This window comes from Camelus ferus, chromosome 17 (assembly GCF_009834535.1).
Source record: "Camelus ferus isolate YT-003-E chromosome 17, BCGSAC_Cfer_1.0, whole genome shotgun sequence".
NCBI lineage: Eukaryota > Metazoa > Chordata > Mammalia > Artiodactyla > Camelidae > Camelus > Camelus ferus.
In genome coordinates, this window is record NC_045712.1 from 14,440,910 (window position 1) to 14,460,721 (window position 19,812).

General features: G+C 49.0%; 2 protein-coding genes across 4 annotated transcripts in view; one reads left to right on the plus strand and one right to left on the minus strand.

The window, feature by feature from the left end:
- Window positions 1-1,400: 1,400 nt before the first annotated feature.
- PSMD6 (proteasome 26S subunit, non-ATPase 6) lies at window positions 1,401-17,507 on the plus strand. The gene is made up of 8 exons (XM_032458137.1): window positions 1,401-1,627; window positions 2,380-2,585; window positions 5,062-5,207; window positions 5,474-5,693; window positions 5,808-5,916; window positions 9,299-9,467; window positions 17,027-17,104; window positions 17,245-17,507. Exons 1-8 carry the CDS (start codon window positions 1,483-1,485, stop codon window positions 17,339-17,341), a joined length of 1,170 nt encoding a protein of 389 aa, XP_032314028.1. The 5' UTR covers window positions 1,401-1,482; the 3' UTR covers window positions 17,342-17,507.
- The window catches only part of ATXN7 (ataxin 7), a 102,390-nt gene continuing 92,232 nt past the window's right edge, over window positions 9,655-19,812 (minus strand). For 2 of the 3 annotated variants that reach the window (XR_004312064.1, XR_004312065.1), the window contains one exon: window positions 16,773-18,279. The gene's annotated coding sequence lies outside the window, so the exon portion shown is untranslated. Of the gene's footprint in view, window positions 10,477-16,772; window positions 18,280-19,812 lie in introns of those variants that run through there. The other variant, XR_004312063.1, reaches the window with a different exon arrangement.

Here is a 19,812-nt window from a genome sequence, read left to right on the forward strand (position 1 = left end):
GAAAGTTCTTTAGCAAAAGTTTAACACGGTGGAGGGCTAGTAATTTTTTTCGGTGCTCTTTATATTTTCTCTACCATTTGAGTTGTCTTCAGAATGCTTATTTTATTTCTACCCAAACAAATACGATTTTTAAAACGTCGGGTAACACCTATAGCTGGTGAGCAGATGGCACTCCCAAATGTTCCAGTGGCTGTGTGAACTGGTTGAACTCTTTTGGAAAACTATTTGATAGTCAATATTTGAAGATTACAAAAACGTTCCTTCCTCATTCCTGCCTGGGAATGTATGCGAAGAAAAAAATTGCAAAATATGAAATGTTCTGTGCATGCTAAGGTGCTCATGTCAGTTTTTTTAATCGGGAAAAGAACAATCCCAGGCAGCCTAAAGGCACTTCTAATGGAGGGAGGAGTAAAAGTAAATTACAGAAATCCACTACTTGCAATCTCATGTAACCGTTACGAGTTATGAAGACTTGGCTGCAGCATGAACAAAAGGAGGCTGAAAATGTAGGCACAGCAATGATTTAAATTATTCCTCAAGTGACGATGCTGTTGCATTAAGACTGGGGATTTCTGGGAGCTGTTTTCTGAGAAGAGTGGAAAGAACGTGCGTTTTAGATCTGCAGCCAGAGGTCTCTACTCAGGTGTAGCTATCACATAACCTTGGTTGATCATACCCCCTCACTTCTTTGTGCCTCAGTTGTGCTACCTGCAAGATGGGCTAATAGTACTACCTCCTAATATTAAGAGGATTAAAACGAGGTGTATATGAAAGTAAAGGCCATCACAGATGTAGAGAACAAACCAGTGGGGAGAGGGGAGGCGGGAGGGACAAGACAGGGAGGAGGAGGTGCAAACTACTATGTGTAAAGTAAAAAAAGCTGCAAGGATATATTGTACAGCACGGGGAATAGAGCCAGTATTTTATAATAAGTATGAATGGAGTATAACCTTTAAAATTTGTGAATCACTATATTGTACACCTGTAACTTGCATACTATTGTACAGCAAATATACTTCAATTAAAAAAACTTAAAAAAAAAAAAAAAGTAAAAAGCCAGGCAAAGAGTAAGAAGTAGACAAATGTGGTAGTTTTATTTTTTATTCTTCCCGTTGTTATTATTATAATATTGTCCAAATTCTCAAAAGATGGTCAGCCCCTATTAATTACAAACGGAATGAAAAATAAAATAGCTAAGAAGAGAGAGAGGAAAAGGTTCAGGATATGGAACTTTGGAGTTGGGCTCGCCAAGGGCGAGGGGAAACCGCCGGCGACCACACGAGGGCGCCCGCGCTCAGGGCGGGTGATGCGTTCCCGGGCGTGTCCAGCAGGGGACGCTGCTGGCGGAGGCGGACCTGGGACCGGAAGCCGCGCCGGAGACATCCGGGCGCACTCACGGACTCCTCCCACTTCCGCCGCCGGCGCCACTGTGGGTCCGCGCTCAGTTGCCGTCTCTCCGGAACCCCGGTCCTTGCCGCCGCGATGCCGCTGGAGAACCTGGAGGAGGAGGGTCTGCCCAAGAACCCGGACCTGCGCATCGCGCAGCTGCGCTTCCTGCTCAGCCTGCCGGAGCACCGCGGGGACGCGGCCGTGCGCGACGAGCTGATGGCAGCCGTCCGCGACAACAGTGAGGCCCGCGCGAGCGCCGAGTCAGCGGCCTAGGCCTGGGTGCCCCGCGCTTCGGGGTGCTCCTCCGACCGCGTCCCCGAGCCGGGGCCTGGCTTCTCCGCCCGCCTTTGTCGGGGGCGCCCTCGGGGACCTCGAGCCTTGCCCTCAGAGACGTCTGCACCCCTGCGCTCCCCTTCTGGGGGCCGCTTGGTGGGGGGGATCTCGAGGTGTTGAGCCCCGTGCCAGGCACGGAACGGAGTCATGACTTATTGTCATTAGCGGTCGGTCTCGGGGACTTAGGTTTTCTGGGTTGGGGAAAAACTTGGGGTCGGTTCCTTTCGTCCTTCTTAGCAGTGAATGGCTCTGGGCTCTATAGCCTTGAACGCATGTGTCTGAGTGTGTGTGTAGACAGGCTTAGCCTTTCTCTTGCTGGAAGACCCTTTGGGAACAGGTGTCGGCCAAAGGCAAACCATGGATTGCCCTCCTTCCGGCCCTAGTAGGGGGGGGGGGTAATAGGACTGGCCCTGATACAGACCACGCCCTCAGCAAGCATTGCCGTTTTGCCTGGCCCTTAACCAAGCTCTATCCCATCCCTTCCTGGTAGTGGGTCAGAGACTGTGGATCTCCTAAGTGTGTGTCTGTGTCTGTGTCTGTGTCTGTGTCTGTGTCTGTGTCTGTGTCTGTGTCTGTGTCAGTGTGTAAGGAAGTGTGCAGACTTTAGCGTAGCAGGGAGGGCCCGCAGTGAGTTACCTCCCTCTTGCTCGCTTTCAGATATGGCTCCTTATTACGAGGCCTTGTGCAAATCCCTTGACTGGCAGATGGACGTGGACTTGCTTAATAAAATGAAGAAGGCAAACGAAGACGAGTTGAAACGTTTGGACGAGGAGCTGGAAGATGCAGAGAAGAATCTGGGAGAGAGCGAAATCCGAGACGCCATGATGGCAAAGGCCGAGTACCTCTGCCGGATAGGCGACAAGGTGAGGGAGTTAGTCTCCCCTAGTTCACTTCGTTTTTCACAAAGTACCTAGGGTGACGTGCTTACCTGAACTGATGAATCCGTGCGACCGTGGTTAAAGAGTGCACAGGCGGGGATGCGTAGTGATGTGCCGATTTGACAAAATTAGGACCGCTCTCAAGAGGTCGTTTTTTTAACGTGTCTTGGTTGGGAAGCTTTGGTTCTGGTGCGTTGTAAAAATTACTGTTCACACAGTAGTCTCCTTGCAAGAAACTTGCATATTACAGTTAATGCTAAAGTTTTATTTGACCTCACTTCCCTACTTTCTCTAAGACTTATATTTACAGGCAGGTATGTGTATCTGTAGAAATTAGTATTGGTGTAAAAAGATGTGTTTTAAGTAAATAGGATCATAGTGTACGCGCGTTGTCCTTTTTACTTTTTCATTCAGCCTTATACTGAGTGGTGTTCCGTGTTACTGTGAATAATTTTGCTCATTTTAGTTAATTGTTCGCTAATAATCCATTGTAGATCTAGGCCTCAGTTGACTTAGCTTCTCAGTGATTGGATGTGTGTGTTCTCAGCTCAGTTTTTATCTTAGTGTGTGTGGCCAGTTCCTCCACACAGCAGCCAGCCAAGTTTATACTCCACTGTGAGTGCACGAGAGGGTTACCCACAAGTATCGGGTCATTTCAGGTTTTTTCATTGAACAGTTGTGTAATAGTGGGTAAGAGGATGGGCTTTGAACACCCTTAGTTTGAAGCAGGGCACATGTACAGGTGCACACACATGAGGGTCAGCATACAGGAAGAGGACTAAAAAGGCTGTCTTTGAGAAGGTAGGGAATGCAGCTCAAGGAAAACTTTATAGCACTGACTGTGAACATTCAGTTTCTTGCAAGGAGACTGTAACTCGTGTGAACAACAATTTGTAAAGTGCACCAGAACCAATGCTTCCCAACCAAGATGCGTTAGAAAAGTGACCTCTTGAGAACGATCCCAATTTTGTCAAAGCGGCGCACCGAGCATCCCCGCCTGCGCACGGGCTCCAGGGCGTGGAGGGAGACGGGCAGGAGCACACGCCTGGCTTGAGGTGCTCAGATGATGGATGAGAGGGTGTCGGTGTTAAAAAATAAAACACTGGAAGTTCTTAGATGGCTTGGGTTCCATTTCTGGTGTCAGTAATTATGAATTCCTCATCTGTATGAGTTTCCTTATGTGTACAGTAGGGTTACTGACGGTTCCTAGGGGCAGAGAGCTTGGGCTGGTACCTGGTACCAGGTGCTGACATGTTAAATGCTAGGAGCTACTACTATTTACTTTACCTTTGAAACAAATTTTCTTCTTCTTGTAAGATTTGGTCATTGTAAAAATTTGGAAAATGCAGTTTAAAAATCGCTAATAGTTTGTGTGGTTTGGTTGTGAAGAGGATACATTAGTACACGTGACTGAGCACCTTAAAGCTTCTGATTCAGGCCTTGAGGAATTTCAGCAGGGATGTGCGTGAGTCAGCGTCAGGGGCTGTAAGTTGCTGATGTTCCAAAATTATATTCCATGTTTATTAAGTAGCATTCTTCTAAAAAGAGCTTTTTTCCTTTCCTGTTGACTTTCTTGTTTTTAATATTTTATTTAGGGACTTAGTGGGTCTTTATTATTCACTGTGTTATGTTGATTATAGTCATTATTCTTTACATTGCTCAGTTTGTTAAAAATTTGTGTGTGGAAGCGCCTTCAAGACGGCTCCTCTGTCATGTTGACACGCCATCATTGGACGTCCTTATGTCTCATACGAGATGTCACAGGCCCACCTGTTATTTTCACTCCCCCACCCTGGAATCCTCCATTTCTCCTGGGATCCGTGGGTTCTTTTGTTGGGGGGTGGAATGTAGAACCAGATCTGAGTGCTGGGCCTGCCCATTTCTGTCTTGCAGTCTCTTTTATCAATGTATGAGGCATCCCTAAGAATTATATAGCACAGAGCCAGACACATATTAAACACTACCAAGTATAAAGAAATAACTTTATTCATGGTCATGTTTTTAAAGCAATAAAAGCATTCCATAATGCTTTGTGCAAATACTGAGGTGTGTTCTAATACTCAGTGATTAAGATGAAATTTCTACTACCCTTTAAGTGAGATGATTGAAAGTTTAGTGGAGTAAAAGTTTAAAGTGGTAGTGTAGTCATTAAAGGGGAAAATACTCAGTGTATAGAACAGAGAAGAACATTGGAATACTTGTGCATAAATTATCAATGTGTTTCTTATATTGTTTCCTAGAATGTAAGTATTTGCTGTACTTTTTATGCCTTACAGCAGTGGAGAGAGTAGTGTAGGACACCCCCCCCCACGCACCTATCACCCAGCCTCAACGGTTACCAGCCCCCGGCCGTATTGTTCTCTCTCCACTACCCGCCCCCCTTGGGAGGAGAATCCCAGACAGCTGTTAGCTTTTGAAGCTTTTCACCCTCCCTCACCCGTCGCCTTGGTTTTCTTGACAGGAGGGTGCTCTGACAGCCTTTCGCAAGACCTATGACAAAACCGTGGCCCTGGGTCACCGCCTGGATATTGTGTTCTACCTGCTCAGGATTGGCTTATTTTACATGGATAACGACCTCATCACGCGGAACACAGAAAAGGCCAAGAGGTGCTTGTTAGCAGTGGGAGGTGTGCCCTTTACATTAGGACGCTCTGAGTGAGAGATGGATGTGAGAGAGAAACATGCTACTTTGTTCTGTTTCCAAGTAGTGATCTGGTCAAATGCTTGGTGTGCTTATTTAGGAGAATATTTTCTTTAGATACTTCTTTTTAAGGTGTTAAAAGTTGTTTTCGCTTTCAAAGTAACACGAAACTTGTAAAAAGTGGCACTGGTTTTGCCCATTGTTTGTGACATTACTGTGTTTTATTGTACAGTTTAATCGAGGAAGGAGGAGACTGGGACAGGAGAAACCGCCTCAAAGTGTATCAAGGGCTTTACTGTGTGGCGGTCCGTGACTTCAAACAGGCAGCTGAACTCTTCCTCGACACAGTGTCCACCTTTACGTCATATGAGCTCATGGATTACAAAACCTTCGTCACTTACACTGTGTACGTCAGCATGATTGCCTTAGAAAGACCGGACCTCAGGGAGAAGGTAATGCCTGCATCTTTAATGAAGAAGACCCTGTGCTTGTGCGACTTAAATACGCAGGAGTCCTCACGGCAAACGTGTGTGTGTGTGTGTGTGTCCGTCCGTGTCCGTTCCCAGGTCATCAAAGGGGCCGAGATCCTGGAGGTGCTGCACCGGCTCCCAGCGGTGCGCCAGTACCTCTTCTCCCTCTACGAGTGCCGCTACGCCGTCTTCTTCCAGTCCCTAGGTAAGGAGAGAGTTGTGACTCTCTGTCTTCATCTCATTCCTGATCCGGCACGCAGGTAACCTAGGATGACTGTTCCCATAGAAACCAGAGTGTGCGGGTAGCTGCGGGGCTGTGGGCGCTGTGGCTCGCCTCCTGCCCGTTCTTGTTTGCCGGGGGTTAGCTGACTGATCCAGTGTGTATGTGTGGTCCAGGAGGGAAGATGATGTTTACGTTTTTAAAGGATTGTTTAACAAGACAGAACAAAGGAAAACATGTGACCGCTATGTGGCTCTCAACAGCCAAAAATATTTACTGTCTGGCTCTTTGCGCAAGAAGTTTGCCCAACCCCTGGTTTGGAGTCTTACAGGGATGTAAGGCAGAAGTGAGCAAATGGTCCCAAGGATTAAGTTTTGTGGGAATTGATGTAGTGGAATCTTGAATCTTTTGGTTGAGTTGATACTGAGCCTGGAGTTCAGCAGCGGGGTATTTATGCAGGATAGTAGCTAAGTCTTTGTGTTGATTTGCAAGTCATTTTCAAGGGATGTTGGTTGAGAAAAGGATCTGTTGAAGTAATCTGCTTGTGTTCAACCCAAGGGTCCTTCTCAAATGATCTTCCTAAAATTTGAAGAATTTAGCATTGATACATTCTGTTGTGTCTGCTGCACATTTCAGAAAGGGTTTGTTAACCAGTGGGTAGCATGTACAAAAACTGGGGCAGGAGGACTCCGAATGAGGAGCCTTCTGTGTTCAGAGTGGGCTGTAGCCCCGTTTACGCAGCGCTGTGTCCACGCAGGTTAGGGAAGGTAGGCTGCTGTCTGGGCGTCCGTCGTGTGTGCGGGAGTCCTCCAGGACTCCCTCGTGTGTCCCCCTCAGCGCTCATTCCCCATTCCTGCCCCAGCCCCTGGCAGCCCCCGGTCTGTCCATCTCTGTGGATTTGCTTGTGCTGGACATTTCATATACATGGAATTACACAACATGTGGCCTTTTGTATTTACCAAATGTACGCATTTCCCAGATACTTGAATTGCGGAAGATGGGATAGCTGGCTCTCTTGGCAGCGGTTGTCATCTCGTGCACTCTCTGCTTCTGTAGTGAGGCGTGGAGGGCTCATTGGGTCTTAACCTTTTTGCTTCTCCAAATATTTATAGACTGTATACTTTGACATATTTTATTTGAAAAAGGGAAATAGCACCCTTTTCTAAATATTACCAGACTGTTTTCAGAAATTAAAATCTGAGACGAGAAGGTCTTGATCTCCAGAGTCATACACGCATTCCCTCACATTCAAGATTCTTCCAGAGGTAACCATTTGAGGATTGTGAAATGTCATTCCTAAACTTCTGGTCACTTACATGACTTTACAAATTAGAAACCAGTGCACACACACAGAAACCCCCAAGGTTTTATAGACACGTGGAAGGATTTCAAAGAACTGCCATGCAGAGAAGCAAAGGGCTCTGTGTGGCTTGTGGTGGCTGTCCAGGTCCTTGTCTAGGGGTCACTGCCGTTACCGAGTTGCAGGTGTCCATCGAGGGCGTTTGTATGCAGAGGGACAAGCGCGTGACAGCCCTGAATATGCACGTGGAGGTATGTGACATGCAGGTTTCTAAGCAGCTTTTTCCCTCCAAATAAAAAGTAACTTCCCACGTCTGCAAATAGATGGTCATGGCCTCGGTAGATGTTTTTAAGTGTCTGTCGCGTATCAGGGACTGTGTGAATAGTGGAAATTGAACGGGTGAAACTCCTTGGCGCTTTCGGTTACCTTTTTTAGGGACCTCAAGTTTTCCACTGTAGTGGATGCACCATTAGTTATCCTCCGGTCATAAAAGAGTATGATGTTTCCAGCTTTTCCCTGTTGCTAGTGCCCATGTTGTGAGCACTCTTACATTTCCAGTGCCGCTTTTCTGCGGTCACGTACTTTCTTAGGAAAAAAAATCTAAGGAAGTGAATTTTGCAGAGGGCAAGGACGTTCCATCTAGATCACAGTCGCCCTCCAGGAATACTGTGCCCGTTTACATGTCCACAGTTCCTGTTTCCGTCACGTGACGTCATTTCAGAGACCCTGACTCTTCTCCCCCTATGCTCTGAGCCAGTCTCACAGGAGGAACATAATGTTGCTGATGTTTTCTGCATGTCTCCTGTGTGTCTGTCTTTGCCAAGGATGGACTTTAATTGAATTCGTTGGTCTCCTTTTACACGGCTAATAGAGGAGAGGATGTATTTTACTTTATGTGTGACCCACGTCGCCTAGCGTTTTTCTTCCCATCCTGTTCCGTAGTGTTTCTTCGCCCTGGTTTTCCCCGGTGTTACTGCTATTGATGATGCGTGCGATACAGCTGACACGCAGCGTCGTGGAGGTGTGCGGTTGCCATTTATGCGTGGCTTTTATTGTCAGTGAGCGTCCTGTCCTGTGTAGGACCGCCGTCTCCCTGTTACTGCCCTGCACGTTCCCTTACTCATCCTCATCTGCTTGGATGCGGACCATCCTTTGCTTCTTGCACCACGTGTGTTTTCGCCGGACCGTCTGCCTTGCCCTTTACTAGGGCTCTCCGTGACTGAGCGGCCCAGACTCGGTCATTGCCCTCCTCTCTGCCCACATTCTGTCATCCAGTGCTTACGGATGGCATGGTCTTCCAAGTTCATGTCTCCAGCCCCAGGCTTGCCAGTCGTGAGCACCAGACCCATGCCTCAGTGTCTCCCTGATACCGTCACGCTGACTTCTGAACAGGAGAATCCACTTGATCGCTGCCAAAGTGTCATGTTGGAATCCCTCCTTCCCCCACAAACCACCCCCCCCCCAAAAAAAACCTGGAAAACAATAGTTTTCCTTGTCCAGGGATGTTTATGTCGTCCCCGCCAGAGACGTGAGTGTATTGTTGGCTCTTCTGTCTTGCTTACGCTTCCCATCCCTGTGGCTGACCTGCTGCTACAGCCTAGCCTGCCGTCCCTCCTCCCCCGGGCCTAGCCGGGCTCCTGCGGCCGTGAGTGTCTGCGCGCTTTGCGCTGCTGTGCGCCCCCTGCTCTGTGCGTGGCCGCCGCCTCAGAATTCCTGCCTCTCCGTCCCATTCCAGTGGGGGCCCCCTGGTCACTCTCTAGCACATCACAGGTTTATTTTCTTCACAGAACTCATTTATTCACATAGAGTATCTGGTTTATTTGTTCATTTCTCTTTGCTTTTTGGAAACCACGTCGCTGTGGCAGCAGGGATCTTGTCTTTTGGCTTCCCGTCGTACCCTCACTATTCAGAGCAGTGCTGTGCAGCAGTTACTCAGTAGAACAATTTGTACTTGTGTGCAATGCTTATTCCTATTTATTTTTACATTTTTATGTTAAAAGTCTGTTCTTTAGTTGATTGGTTGATCGAAAGGGAGATTCTTATAACTGGTCACCTTATTCACTGCAGCTGTCGTGGAGCAGGAAATGAAAAAGGACTGGCTTTTTGCTCCCCATTATCGATACTACGTAAGAGAAATGAGAATTCACGCGTACAGCCAGCTGCTGGAATCATACAGGTCCCTGACCCTGGGCTACATGGCAGAAGCCTTTGGTGTTGGCGTGGAATTCATTGATCAGTGAGTGTAAAGAACGTCGTGTTTATTATTTATAGTTACCTTTTAATGTGTGAGCTGCTGTATTTTTTCCGTGTGCATTACTTCGATTGCTAAACACTAAGAATTCTTCTTTACGTTTTCCCAGGGCAGTGTCTGGTGTGCAGCGTGATGTCCCAGTCACGCATGTACAGCCATAGACTCGTTTTCGTAGTTTCATTTCGTATTTATTATCTGCGCTCTCGGGCTGTGTGTCTACTTAGCTACTGTGTAGCCGAGATGGAACAGAAGACTACTTTCAATAACAAATGGAGCAGAGCCGTCTTGGTCCGTCTGTGTGATCCGCGCGGGTGGCACAGTGATGACTTAGCTCTCCTGCATGTATTTCACACGAGGTCATAGTTCCTCCGATAATGCCTCCAGTTTTTTGGTCACTGCCGCAATTCTCGGCAAATCGGTTGTTAAAGATGGGGCTCTCGGCCCTTGAATCAGTGAGGCGTCAAACAGGGACTAAGCCGTCACGGTATGGCTGGCGTGGCTTCAGGTCCTCGTTTTCAGTTTTAGTCCAGTTACGGGGAGAGTTGGCAAGTAAGCAAATAAACAAGCATGTGAGTCATTTCAGAGAGAAGTGAGTCTGCAGAGATGACAAAATTGAACAGAAGAGTGCGTGGCAGCAGCGTAGTGGCAGTGGGGGTGTCGTGGGGGGGGGGCAGAGTCAGGTGGGCGTATGCAGGGGCAGGGCCCGGCGGGCCGTGCTGTGGAGCTCGGGTTTTAGTCCAAGTGCTGTGGGAAAGAAAGACACTGGGGGATACGAAGCGTGGGGGTCAGACGGCTCCATGCTGGGTCTTACACAGACCACGTGGGAGACCAGTTGGGCTGTTCAGTAGCTCCCGGAGGAGGCGTGATGGTGTCTTGGACTGGGGGAGTGCGTGTGGGGTTGGGAGAGCAGTAGCCGTTCAGAACAGGAGCTGTCCAGATGGCTTCTAGGCAAGCGGGTCCCAGACACTGCTCTTTTCAACTCTGAAGATGTTTTCTGTAGCTCAGAAGGAAAAAAGTGGTGGTTAGACAGGTTTTTTGGGGGGAGGGCATTAAGGTATATTTATGTACTTTTTAAATGGAGATATGGGGGGGTTTACACTCTACCGCTGACCTACACCCTCCTCCCAGTTTCTTTTTAAAATTGCAGTACAGTTACGTGTCAGTTTCTTGTGTGCAGCAGAGTGTCCCAGTCATGCACATACATATGTTCATTTTCATTAAAGATGGTTACAAGATAGAGTATAGTGCCCTGTGCTATAGAGAAGAAACTTGGTTTTTTAAATCTATTTTTACATACAGTAGCTAACTTTTGTAAATCTCAGACTCCCAAAGTCACCCCTTCCCACCCTCTTTCCCCCTATAACCATAAGAGTGTTTGTTTGTTTATTATGTCTGCGAGTCTATTTCTTGTGTGGAATCTGAAAAGAAGAAAGCGGACACTATCAGGGACGTCACATGGTATTTGTCTTTCTGGCTTAGGTCATTTAGACTCGCAGTCTCCGGGTCTGTCCACGTTGCTGCTAGTGGCGTTATTGTACTCTTTTTCACGACTGGGTAGTGGTCTGTTGTGTAAATACACCACAGCTGCTTTATCCACTCTTTTGTTGATGGACATTTAGGTAGCTTCCTTGTCTTGGCTATTGTACATAGTGCTGCTGTGAACACTGGGGTGCATGTGTCTTTTCAAGTTAGAGTTCCCTCTGGACATGTGCCCAGGAGGGGGGTTGCTGGATCATACGGTAAGTGTGGTTTTAGTTTCTTGAGGAATGTCCATACTGGTTTTCAAAACGGCTGCACCGAAGTACATTCCCACCCGCAGTGCAGGAGGGCTCCCTTTTCTCCACGCCCTGTCCAGCATTCATCGTTCGTGGACTGTTGAGTGATGGCCATTCTGGTGATAGTGGGCCCGGGAAGCAGCAGCTGAATTGCCAAGCTGGGTGTCGGCAGTTGAACAGGAAGTCAGTCGTGGCCTCCCCAGAGGGCAGTCCCGAGTCAGAGTTTGCTTGTAAGTCCAGTCCAGTGCTGTTCTGTGCATCTTGTTCCTAAATCGTAACGTCAAGCTGCTTCTTTAGAGGCTCCGTGTCTGGATCTCTCATTTGGGTAGAAGTGTTAAGGCTGGTTCAGTCTGCTTGTGTAATTGTCTGTGTGTACTTCCGTCCTAGAATAGTAAGTGCAAACGGGTTCATCAGCTGCAGTCTGGAAATGCACTATTTAAGTACCTGGAAGACTCACAGGATTGAGTCTGAAAGCAGTGATCTTTTTAAAATTTTTCTATTTTAGCTAAAGGCAGGCAGTAACATAACTCAAAATTAACAGCTGAAAGAATGGACATGGCAGCAATTCAGAATTTTTTTTTAAACGAGACTATAGAACTAAAGCACCCTTTATAAACCATGACTGTTCTTGTTTGCTAGTTTAGGATAACCTCTAGTTTAAAATCTTGAGTAGTCTAACTTTTTCATCTTCCACGCTCATTTCTAGATTTTCCAAAATTGTACATTTCTTTATGAAATTAGTGGGGCTTTTACCATTGCGTGACCTGTGGCAACTAGATACTGCAAACATCTTTCATTTACATTTTTATTTTTTTTTTCTTACCTGGTTTCTGAGATGTGTATGCTGACTCTCATTGACCTGAAGAGAGATAAAGCTCCGACTAGGGAACTAGGTGGGTAGAGTGTAGGCCTGGCGGCTAGAGGGGGCAGGAGGGTTCTTGTCTTTTTTCTCTCGTCTGTCTGCCTCCTTCACTCCTCGCTCGTCTGTCTCTGTCTCCCTCCTTCACTCGTGTCTGTCTGTCTGTCTCTGCCTCCCTCCTTCACTCCTCACTCGTCTGTCTCCTTCACTCGTGTCTGTCTGTCTGTCTCTGTCTCCCTACTTCACTCCTCGCTCGTCTGTCTCCTTCACTCGTGTCTGTCTCTGCCTCCCTCCTTCACTCCTCGCTCGTCTGTCTCCTTCACTCGTGTCTGTCTGTCTCTGTCTCCCTCCTTCACTCCTCACTCGTGTCTGTCTGTCTGTCTCTGTCTCCCTCCTTCACTCGTGTCTGTCTGTCTGTCTCTGTCTCCCTCCTTCACTCCTCACTCGTGTCTGTCTGTCTGTCTCTGTCTCCGTCTCCCTCCTTCACTCCTCGCTCGTCTGTCTCCTTCACTCGTGTCTGTCTGTCTGTCTCTGTCTCCCTCCTTCACTCGTGTCTGTCTGTCTCTGCCTCCCTCCTTCACTCCTCGCTCGTCTGTCTCCTTCACTCGTGTCTGTCTGTCTCTGTCTCCCTCCTTCACTCCTCGCTCGTCTGTCTCTGCCTCCCTCCTTCACTCCTCACTCGTGTCTGTCTGTCTGTCTCTGTCTCCCTCCTTCACTCCTCGCTCGTCTGTCTCCTTCACTCGTGTCTGTCTGTCTGTCTCTGTCTCCCTCCTTCACTCGTGTCTGTCTGTCTCTGCCTCCCTCCTTCACTCCTCACTCGTCTGTCTCCTTCACTCGTGTCTGTCTGTCTGTCTCTGTCTCCCTCCTCACTCGTGTCTGTCTGTCTGTCTCTGTCTCCCTCCTTCACTCCTCACTCGTGTCTGTCTGTCTGTCTCTGTCTCCCTCCTTCACTCCTCACTCGTGTCTGTCTGTCTGTCTCTGTCTCCCTCCTTCACTCCTCACTCGTGTCTGTCTGTCTCTGTCTCCCTCCTTCACTCCTCACTCGTGTCTGTCTGTCTGTCTCTGTCTCCCTCCTTCACTCGTGTCTGTCTGTCTCTGTCTCCCTCCTTCACTCGTGTCTGTCTGTCTGTCTCTGTCTCCCTCCTTCACTCCTCACTCGTGTCTGTCTGTCTCTGTCTCCGTCTCCCTCCTTCACTCCTCGCTCGTCTGTCTCCTTCACTCGTGTCTGTCTGTCTGTCTCCCTCCTTCACTCCTCACTCGTGTCTGTCTGTCTGTCTCTGTCTCCCTCCTTCACTCCTCGCTCGTCTGTCTCTGCCTCCCTCCTTCACTCCTCACTCGTGTCTGTCTGTCTGTCTCTGTCTCCCTCCTTCACTCGTGTCTGTCTGTCTGTCTCCCTCCTTCACTCCTCACTCGTGTCTGTCTGTCTGTCTCTGTCTCCCTCCTTCAATCCTCACTCGTGTCTGTCTGTCTGTCTCTGTCTCCCTCCTTCACTCCTCACTCGTGTCTGTCTGTCTCTGTCTCCCTCCTTCACTCGTGTCTGTCTGTCTGTCTCTGTCTCCCTCCTTCACTCCTCACTCGTGTCTGTCTGTCTCTGTCTCCGTCTCCCTCCTTCACTCCTCGCTCGTCTGTCTCCTTCACTCGTGTCTGTCTGTCTGTCTCCCTCCTTCACTCCTCACTCGTGTCTGTCTGTCTGTCTCTGTCTCCCTCCTTCACTCCTCACTCGTGTCTGTCTGTCTGTCTCTGTCTCCCTCCTTCACTCCTCACTCGTGTCTGTCTGTCTCTGTCTCCCTCCTTCACTCGTGTCTGTCTGTCTGTCTCTGTCTCCCTCCTTCACTCGTGTCTGTCTGTCTGTCTCTGTCTCCGTCTCCCTCCTTCACTCCTCGCTCGTCTGTCTCCTTCACTCGTGTCTGTCTGTCTGTCTCTGTCTCCCTCCTTCACTCGTGTCTGTCTGTCTGTCTCCCTCCTTCACTCCTCACTCGTGTCTGTCTGTCTGTCTCTGTCTCCGTCTCCCTCCTTCACTCCTCGCTCGTCTGTCTCCTTCACTCGTGTCTGTCTGTCTGTCTCTGCCTCCCTCCTTCACTCGTGTCTGTCTGTCTGTCTCTGCCTCCCTCCTTCACTCGTGTCTGTCTGTCTCTGTCTCCCTCCTTCACTCCTCACTCGTGTCTGTCTGTCTGTCTCTGTCTCCGTCTCCCTCCTTCACTCCTCACTCGTCTGTCTCTGTCTCCCTCCTTCACTCGTGTCTGTCTGTCTCTGCCTCCCTCCTTCACTCCTCACTCGTGTCTGTCTGTCTGTCTCTGTCTCCGTCTCCCTCCTTCACTCCTCGCTCGTCTGTCTCCGTCTCCCTCCTTCACTCCTCGCTCGTCTGTCTCTGTCTCCCTCCTTCACTCCTCACTCGTGTCTGTCTGTCTGTCTCTGTCTCCCTCCTTCACTCGTGTCTGTCTGTCTGTCTCTGTCTCCGTCTCCCTCCTTCACTCCTCGCTCGTCTGTCTCCTTCACTCGTGTCTGTCTGTCTGTCTCCCTCCTTCACTCGTGTCTGTCTGTCTGTCTCTGTCTCCCTCCTTCACTCGTGTCTGTCTGTCTGTCTCTGTCTCCTTCACTCGTGTCTGTCTGTCTGTCTCTGCCTCCCTCCTTCACTCGTGTCTGTCTGTCTGTCTCTGTCTCCCTCCTTCACTCGTGTCTGTCTGTCTCTGTCTCCCTCCTTCACTCCTCACTCGTGTCTGTCTGTCTGTCTCTGTCTCCGTCTCCCTCCTTCACTCCTCACTCGTCTGTCTCTGTCTCCCTCCTTCACTCGTGTCTGTCTGTCTCTGCCTCCCTCCTTCACTCCTCACTCGTGTCTGTCTGTCTGTCTCTGTCTCCGTCTCCCTCCTTCACTCCTCGCTCGTCTGTCTCCGTCTCCCTCCTTCACTCCTCGCTCGTCTGTCTCTGTCTCCCTCCTTCACTCCTCACTCGTGTCTGTCTGTCTGTCTCTGTCTCCCTCCTTCACTCGTGTCTGTCTGTCTGTCTCTGTCTCCGTCTCCCTCCTTCACTCCTCGCTCGTCTGTCTCCTTCACTCGTGTCTGTCTGTCTGTCTCTGTCTCCCTCCTTCACTCGTGTCTGTCTGTCGTCTCCTCCTTCACTCCTCACTCGTGTCTGTCTGTCTGTCTCTGTCTCCGTCTCCCTCCTTCACTCCTCGCTCGTCTGTCTCCTTCACTCGTGTCTGTCTGTCTGTCTCTGCCTCCCTCCTTCACTCGTGTCTGTCTGTCTGTCTGCCTCCCTCCTTCACTCGTGTCTGTCTGTCTCTGTCTCCCTCCTTCACTCCTCACTCGTGTCTGTCTGTCTGTCTCTGTCTCCGTCTCCCTCCTTCACTCCTCACTCGTCTGTCTCTGTCTCCCTCCTTCACTCGTGTCTGTCTGTCTCTGCCTCCCTCCTTCACTCCTCACTCGTGTCTGTCTGTCTGTCTCTGTCTCCGTCTCCCTCCTTCACTCCTCGCTCGTCTGTCTCCGTCTCCCTCCTTCACTCCTCGCTCGTCTGTCTCTGTCTCCCTCCTTCACTCCTCACTCGTGTCTGTCTGTCTGTCTCTGTCTCCCTCCTTCACTCGTGTCTGTCTGTCTGTCTCTGTCTCCGTCTCCCTCCTTCACTCCTCGCTCGTCTGTCTCCTTCACTCGTGTCTGTCTGTCTGTCTCTGCCTCCCTCCTTCACTCGTGTCTGTCTGTCTGTCTCTGTCTCCCTCCTTCACTCGTGTCTGTCTGTCTCCGTCTCCCTCCTTCACTCCTCACTCGTGTCTGTCTGTCTGTCTCTGTCTCCGTCTCCCTCCTTCACTCCTCGCTCGTCTGTCTCCTTCACTCGTGTCTGTCTGTCTGTCTCTGTCTCCCTCCTTCACTCCTCGCTCGTCTGTCTCCTTCACTCGTGTCTGTCTGTCTCTGCCTCCCTCCTTCACTCCTCGCTCGTCTGTCTCCTTCACTCGTGTCTGTCTGCCTCCCTCCTTCACTCCTCGCTCGTCTGTCTCCTTCACTCCTCGTTCGTCTGTCTGTCTCCCGCCTTCGCTCCTCGCTCATCAAAAGGGAGATGCACTCGTTTTACGAGCCATCTCGAGAGACTGTTTCCATGTATGCAGGCATCAGTGCTCTACCATCACGAGCACAGACGATCTTGTACACAGTGACACTGGCAAGTCGTCTCCGTCCTGTGACAGGCACGAGAGGCCATGTCCTGATCCAGCAGTCCCACTCCTGGGCTTATGTCTGGAGGAAGCGCTAAAGGAAAAAGAGATGTGGTGTCTTCCTTCTAAGAGAAGTATGCCAGAAAGAAAGAAAACGTGCCGTATGCTATCATGTCTTTGGGGAATGTGAAATACGACACCAATGAAGTAATCCATAAAACACAGAGACCAGTGGCGGAGGGGCTGGGAAGGGATACAGTGGGAGGTTGAGATTTGCAGATACTGACTACTGTCTCTCTATACAATAGATAGATAAACAAACAACAAGTTTCTGCTGTACAGCACAGGGAACTATATTTACTACCTTGTACTAATTTTATGGTGAAAACGATGAAAACAAAATAAATATATGCATGATTATGCTGGACGCATAATTGACAGCGTAAACTGACTATACTGCAATTACAAATATATATACAAAATACACACAGCAATCGTAATAAGGTGAAAGTTTTTTCCCCCACCATGCTCTGCAGTATTTGGAACATGGTTCTCCTCCCATTATTTCTGTCACCCCTTACAGTCGCTCCCTAAGCACCCGGGCCGCTGTGAACGGCCTCGCCCTTTTGGTACCTCTGCTGCGCCTGAGCGGGAACTTGCGGGCGCGTGGGCGAGGGCCCCGGAGGCCACCTCGGCTACCTTTCAAAGACATTGTCCGTAACAACTCGCTGTAAGGCTCAGAACGCTCAAGGCTCTCTTTCTTCTCTATTAGGGAACTCTCCAGATTCATCGCTGCAGGGAGGCTACACTGCAAAATAGATAAAGTGAACGAAATAGTGGAAACCAACAGGTACGCGGGGTTGTGCGTTGCCGGCACTACTGCTCAGAACACAGGCGTGCTGACGGGTGGCTTTTGTAAAGCGGGTCAGCCGTCGTTACGGAGCGGTGTGCCTGGGAAATAATTCGTCTTTTCCTTCACTTTATTTCTAGACCTGACAGCAAGAACTGGCAGTACCAAGAAACTATCAAGAAAGGAGATCTGCTTTTAAACAGAGTTCAGAAACTTTCCAGGGTAATTAATATGTAACAGCGCATATACAACAGATTTCCTTTAGAGATGACGATTTGGAATTGCTGTAGATGACTTTACTATGTGCCCAGTTCAACCTGTATAAAATACTGCATTGTTTCTTTCTGTTCACTTTTTCCTTAAACATACACACCTTTAAGGATGGAGTCCAGTAATATTAAAATAAAGTCACCGTCGTTATGTCATTTGAACACCTCTGCGTTAGAGGCGAGAACACGTGCGCTCAGTGCATCTATAATTTGTCAGAAATAGTTTGATATAATTCAGCATTCACGCGTGACTAAAAACTTGCCTAAACTACGAATAATATAAGAGGTGGGGAAATCAAAGGGTCAGAGGATCAGAAGTGTGGCCTTAGAAGTCAGCACGGTGGCTACCATCGGGGGCCGTTGACAGTTCGCCACAGAAGCCGACCGACCGGAGCCGAGCTGCCCCGAGCCTCCCCGAGCCTCCCGCGGCGCTGCGGGCTGGGAGGCCAGTGCGATGCCTACTTAGAAGCCTCACACTGATCACTGTGTAGAGGGGGAAAAGTAGGACGAGAGTGTCAGTTTCTTGAAACAAACCTTTCTCAACTCCCATCTGTAAAAAAACCATTTGGACTAAGGCGACCGTGAGGCAGCCGTGGCTCGTGGCCGAGGCTCAGGCTGCGCGTTGGCCTAGAGGAGGGGGAGCCACAGACACGAGCGCTTCCCCGCTTCCTGGCTTAACGTACTGGGTTCTACTTCTTTCTTTTTAAAAATTTTTTACCATTTCAGCCCAACTGCCTAAAATACATAGAGGAGGACGACAGGTAAGAGATGCTGTTCGTTCCCAGTGCAAGGTGGGAAAACTGAAAACTCCAGGACTACAGATAGAGGGCTAAGTGAATAACTTACCTCATGATGAATAAACAAATACAGTTCTGAGGTGAGGCAGTCAAGTTTTTCCTCCTCCTTCTGGAAAAGAATGTATGCTCATTACAAAAGAAATCAAGACACTACAGTGGATTTCCCTTGTCGTTCTACCCTGCCGAGGTCGTGCGCGTTCACGTTTTGACGAACATTCTCCATATTTAGTCCCATGCATGTGCCATTTTTAGTACAGAACCCGAGTCTTTATGGTAAGCTTCAAAGGGTCAGTTTGGGACTTAACACCTCTCTCTTTAACGAGGCCACGTGGTGGAGGAGGAGGAGCACCGGGCACTGCAGCTGGAAGAGCCAAGTTCTGGGCCCGGCCCTCCTCATCGCAGCCATCTGACCCTGGGAGACACTCCTTCCTTGCGCGCGTATCCTCAGCCGTGAACTGGAGTCACAGTCGGGCCAATTACGAGGTTCACTGTACGAAACCGTTACAAACCGCCCAGCAGTACACGGCACCTGCGCTGCTTAGTACACGGCGGCGCGCGGGTAGAAGGCTGCTGTCATTACACCCAAGACGCGCTTTGTCAGACATCAGCATTTTGGGAAGTTTTTTGGTATTTGATCTCACTGAATTTAACAAACCTTGGTTATCAGCTTTTTGACAGAGGATTTTAAATCTGATAAAAGGCTCATCAGTAACGTTGTAGGTCCAGGCACCTACTTCCCACAGTTGGGGGAGACACAAGGCTCAGAAAAATCAAAGCAGGTCAGGACGCCAAGGGAGGCTTCCTGCTGCTGCAGAGTTGCAGACTGGTCCCTAATGGGCTACAACTGTTGCTCCCCACCACCCCTCGCCATATGCTTTTAAGAAAAAAAAATTATGCTTGCTGTCTAAAACCTGAAAGATAATTCAAACATCACCTACTAGCTAGCTTCTCTGGAAAAAATGGACACATCAGGTTAGCTCTGGGCTCACATTCCCAGTGCTGCCGAAAGGCTAGCATGTCTCCTCCAGCAGGGCCTGGCTCAGCCGGCCGCCCTGTCACCTGACACTGCCTGCCTGGCCCACGGCACGTGACTGTCCTGGTACACGCCCCCCCAATACTGTACCCCGGGGGTTGACGGCCAGCAGCCTCCGTTAGTCACGTGGAAGAACCTACCCAAAGCATTCAAGTCTTGACTTAATATTCTGGTTTTAATCATGAAGGGCACATCATGATACGAAAATAAGATTATCATCAAGTGATAGTTTCCTTTGTTACGTGACTTAGAGTTAAAACACTTAATTGTGGTTAGTCCCTCTCCATTCCTGGTGAGTGCTTTTCCTGAAGTTGGTGACTTGTCGCTTTTATCAACACTAGTCACTCATACTACACTCTCCAAGTACAAAAGGGAGTCATGCGAGTGAACTATCTTGTGATTATTTTTTAAGGCAATAATGCCAATAGCTTACTTCAGTAAAATTTGTGTGTCAGATTTCTCTAGTGAGAGAAAATACAAGCGAGCTCTGTCACGGTCTGGCCGTTTCCTGTGTCAGAAGAGCTTCACATCACTTGTTTACTTCTTAGCAGTCATCTTAGGAATGGAAGTTCTGTCTAAAACCATTTTTAGTATTAAGTGTCTGCTTAA

Coding starts and splice junctions, on each gene's coding strand:
- PSMD6 (XM_032458137.1), top strand. CDS start 1,483: ATGCCGCTGGAGAACCTGGAGGAGGAGGGTCTGCCCAAGAACCCGGAC. Junction 5,694..5,807: donor GACCGGACCTCAGGGAGAAG/GTAATGCCTGCA, acceptor GTCCGTTCCCAG/GTCATCAAAGGGGCCGAGAT. Junction 9,468..17,026: donor GGCGTGGAATTCATTGATCA/GTGAGTGTAAAG, acceptor CTTCTCTATTAG/GGAACTCTCCAGATTCATCG.